Source organism: Terrapene carolina, unplaced genomic scaffold, assembly GCF_002925995.2.
Source record: "Terrapene carolina triunguis isolate 2854851 unplaced genomic scaffold, T_m_triunguis-2.0 Scaffold88, whole genome shotgun sequence".
NCBI classification, from domain to species: Eukaryota; Metazoa; Chordata; order Testudines; family Emydidae; genus Terrapene; species Terrapene triunguis.
This window is the reverse complement of record NW_020664439.1, coordinates 16053653-16057453: the sequence shown is the minus strand read 5'-3', so window position 1 is coordinate 16057453 and position 3801 is coordinate 16053653. Positions and strand designations below refer to the sequence as shown.

Here is a 3801-nt window from a genome sequence, read left to right as displayed (position 1 = left end):
TGACTTTCAGTTAAACACCTTTATTGTTTTATCAAACATCTTGTGTATGACAAACCTTTTTCTATGTTTGACTTACACAAGCACCGAACCATGGTGAATTTTCCAGTTCTTTAACTTTCTTGGAGCCCTTTTTCCAAATACCGTAGCTCAATGATACATAAATTCTATTTTGAACAAGCAACAGCTATCACACTCACCCCCATTTGCTATAACAACCCAGACAGGGTGAAGGCTATTAATGAAGTGCCCTTTTTGGTTCTATACTGTGTGCTCTACTATCACACTGAATTGTTTCTCTGCAGAATGTAAAGCTATTTTAGCAGCTAAAGGAAAATTTTAATTAATTTTTAAATTATCACTACTACCTCTATGCTGCTGACACTATTGGTCCTGGAATACTTTACTTGTCTGATATGCATGGGGTCAAAACTTGTTCTGGGAATTCGAAACTAATCTTAACCTGAACATCTCAGGTAGCGGATCAGTGGAGCCTGTCATTTCAGTGTTAAGGCAGCTTTAACCAAGAACAAAATGCTTTGATGCAATATAGCATTTAGTGGATATTGTGGAATTGCCTTAATTGTAGGCAAAGCAGAAATTTCCATACTTGAGATTAGAATGTCATCTTCAAATTCTCTGCACCTCCTCTCAGAGAATATTTTAAAGACAATATTTTTACTGCCAACACCACAGAAAATAAAAATATATTATTTAATCTCTGCAGAATATATTCCCCATACCAACATTACAGTTGATCAAGTTACTAATATAACCTTATACCAAATGTATAACAAGAACATTACAATTAAAATACCCCTAAGCTTAAAGAATATGGAAATAACTATTTGCATAAATATTCTATAATCCATATAGTTTGTACATTTGGTTAATGACAATATTGACATGTTTGCAAACCTTACAGTAGATAATCAAACTTGGTTTATTTGGGTACAAAACTTGCATAATATTTTTTTCCTCTTGTTTCAGGTGACATCCACTGTTATGTTCCACCATATCCTGGAAGTCCAGGCCCTCCAGGTTTTCAAGGGGCTCAAGGTCTGTTTATTCAGACGGGGAAATGGGGGTGTTCTGATTTTAAAGAATTTGTTATTATTGTTTAAATGATAGTGAGTTGGCTACTGAAAACTAGCCAACTAGGAAACAGTAAGCCACATGGTGAACGCTCTAGTTCAGGGATTCTCAAACTGTGGGTCGGGCTTCGGTCCCCCCTCCTGGAGTCATGTATTAATTTTTATTGTTGAAAAGGGGCTGTAATGCAATGAAGTTTGTGGACCCCTGCTCTAGTTATTGAAGCGGAACACAAAAGGTCTCAAAATGGAAGATTGTAAATAGACAGGAATAGACTGTAAACTAAGTATAACCACCAATAATTAAGGACTAGGCTATGGCCCAGCTTGTGTGGCCCCAAAGAGCGTGAGTGGGTGGAAGCTGCCCCCTTGCAATGGCTACCAGGGTCATGAGTGGCCACATGAGGAGATCAGCATATGTGGAGCTGCTACATCCCGTGCCGATGCAGATAGCTCAGACAGGTTGGGAAGAGCCATCAATTAACTAGGAGTATCTACATCCATATGCTGGGGGAAGTAAACATGCTGGGCATACACCTAGCACTGGGCACTTCCCCCACAAAGCAAGCAGGAGCCCAGAGGGCAGAGTGTGACTTTCGAAGTCATAATCTGATACAAGGGCAGAACAGGCACTGGTATGACCCTTGCTTGGTGCTCCTGGCAAAGCCACAACTCAGCCCTATTTTTACTAGAAAGACATGTCCAAATTCATCCCTTGTCTAATTCCTTTTTAAATGCATAGAGTTAAACCAGGGATTGACCAACAGCCTATTCATTGTTGCTTGTTGCTTGTGGTCAGGAAGACTCCAAGAAAATAGAGAAAGATCCCACCGAAAGCAAGTGAACACTTTGGACTTCCATTGAAGCCACTTTTAGGTGACCTTTGTACAGCAGCCTGATATAAATATTTTAAGTTTTAGCTAGACTGGGACCTCATACGCTCTGAAGTGAAAGAACGGGGAACGATACATTTTGATCAGCTGTGCCATCCCAGAATAAATTAGGAGGGAGTGCAGAACATATGAAAACTATTACTTTGACCCTGTAAGTCTTGGGATTCAAAGATTTTATTTTCTCTTACTCTATGCACAAAGAAATTGAGTTAGGACCCAGTTTTCAGTAGGTTCATATCATTGGTAGCTTTATAATTTATTCTAGTGCTGTCAAGCGATTTAAAAAATTAATCGCGATTAATCGCAAAGTTAAACACATTTATCATGTTAAACAATAATAGAATACCATTTATTTAAATATTTTTGGATGTTTTCTACATTTTCAAATATATTGATTTCAATTACAACACAGAATACAAAGTGTACAGTGCTCACTTTATATTTATTTATTACAAATATTTGCACTGTAAAAAAACAAAAGAAATAGTATTTTTCAATTCACCTAATACAAGTACTGTAGTTCAATCCCTTTATCATGAAAGTTGAACTTACAAATGTAGAATTATGTATAACTGCATTCAGAAATAAAGCAATGCAAAACTTAAGATCCTACAAGTCCACTCAGTCCTACTTCTTGTTCAGCAAATCGCTCAGACAAACAAGTTTGTTTACATTTTCAGGAGATAATGCTGCCCACTTTTTGTTTACAATGTCACTTGAAAGTCAGAACGGGTGTTAGCATGGGACTGTTGTAGACGGCATCACAACATATTTATGTGCCAGATGCGCTAAAGATTCGTATGTTCCGTCGTGCTTCAACCACCATTCCAGAGGACATGCGTCCATGCTGATGACGAGTTCTGCTTGATAACAATCCAAAGCAGTTCATTTTCATCATCTGAGTCAGATGCCACCAGCAGAAGGTTGATTTTCTTTTTCGGTTGTTCGGGTTCTGTAGTTTCCGCATCGGAGTGTTGCTCTTTTAAGAGTTCTGAAATCATGTTCCACACCTTGTCCCTCTCAGAGTTTGGAAGGCACTTCAGATTCTTAAACCTTGGGTCGAGTGCTGTAGCTATCTTTAGAAATCTCACATTGATACCTTCTTTGTGTTTTGTCAAATCTGCAGTAAAAGTGTTCTTAAAATGAACAACGTGCTGGGCTATCATCTGAGACTGCTAGAACATGAAATATATGGCAGAATGCGGGGAAAACAGAGAAGGAGACATACAGTTCACCCCCAAGGAGTTCAGCCACAAATTTAATTAATGCATTTTTTTTTTTAACAAGTGTCATCAGCATGGAAGCATGACCTCTGGAATGGTGGCCGAAGCATGAAGGGGCATACAAATGTTTATCAAATCTGGCATGTAAATACCTTGCAATGCTGGCTACAAAAGTGCCATGTGAATGCCTGTTCTCACCTTCAGGTGAGCGGGCAGCATATCTCCCATAAATGTAAACAAACTTGTTTGTCTTAGTGATTGGCTGAACAAGAAGTAGGACTAAGTGGACTTGTCGGCTCTAAGGTTTTACATTGTTTTGTTTTTGAGTGTAGTTATGTAACAAAAAAATTCTACATTTATAAGTTGCACTTTCATGATAAAGAGATTGTATGTACTACAGTACTTGAATGAGGTGAACTGAAAAATATTATTTCTTTTATCATTTTTACAGTGCAAATATTTGTAATAAAAATAATAATATAAAAGTGAACACTGTACAGTTTGTATTCTGTGTTGTAATAGAAATCAATATGCTTGAAAAAGTAGAAAACATCAAAAATATTTAGACAGGTTTCAGAGTAGCAGCCGTGTTAGTCT

At 37.6% G+C, this 3801-nt stretch overlaps 1 protein-coding gene across 1 annotated transcript in view; it reads left to right on the top strand.

Moving 5' to 3' along the window:
* The window catches only part of COL4A4 (collagen type IV alpha 4 chain), a 124909-nt gene that overhangs the window by 84411 nt on the left and 36697 nt on the right, over positions 1-3801 (top strand). The window contains exons 24-25 of the mRNA XM_026649910.2: positions 11-44; positions 988-1056. Of these exons, the coding sequence (XP_026505695.1) occupies positions 11-44; positions 988-1056 (103 nt within the window). The remainder of the gene's footprint in view (positions 1-10; positions 45-987; positions 1057-3801) is intronic.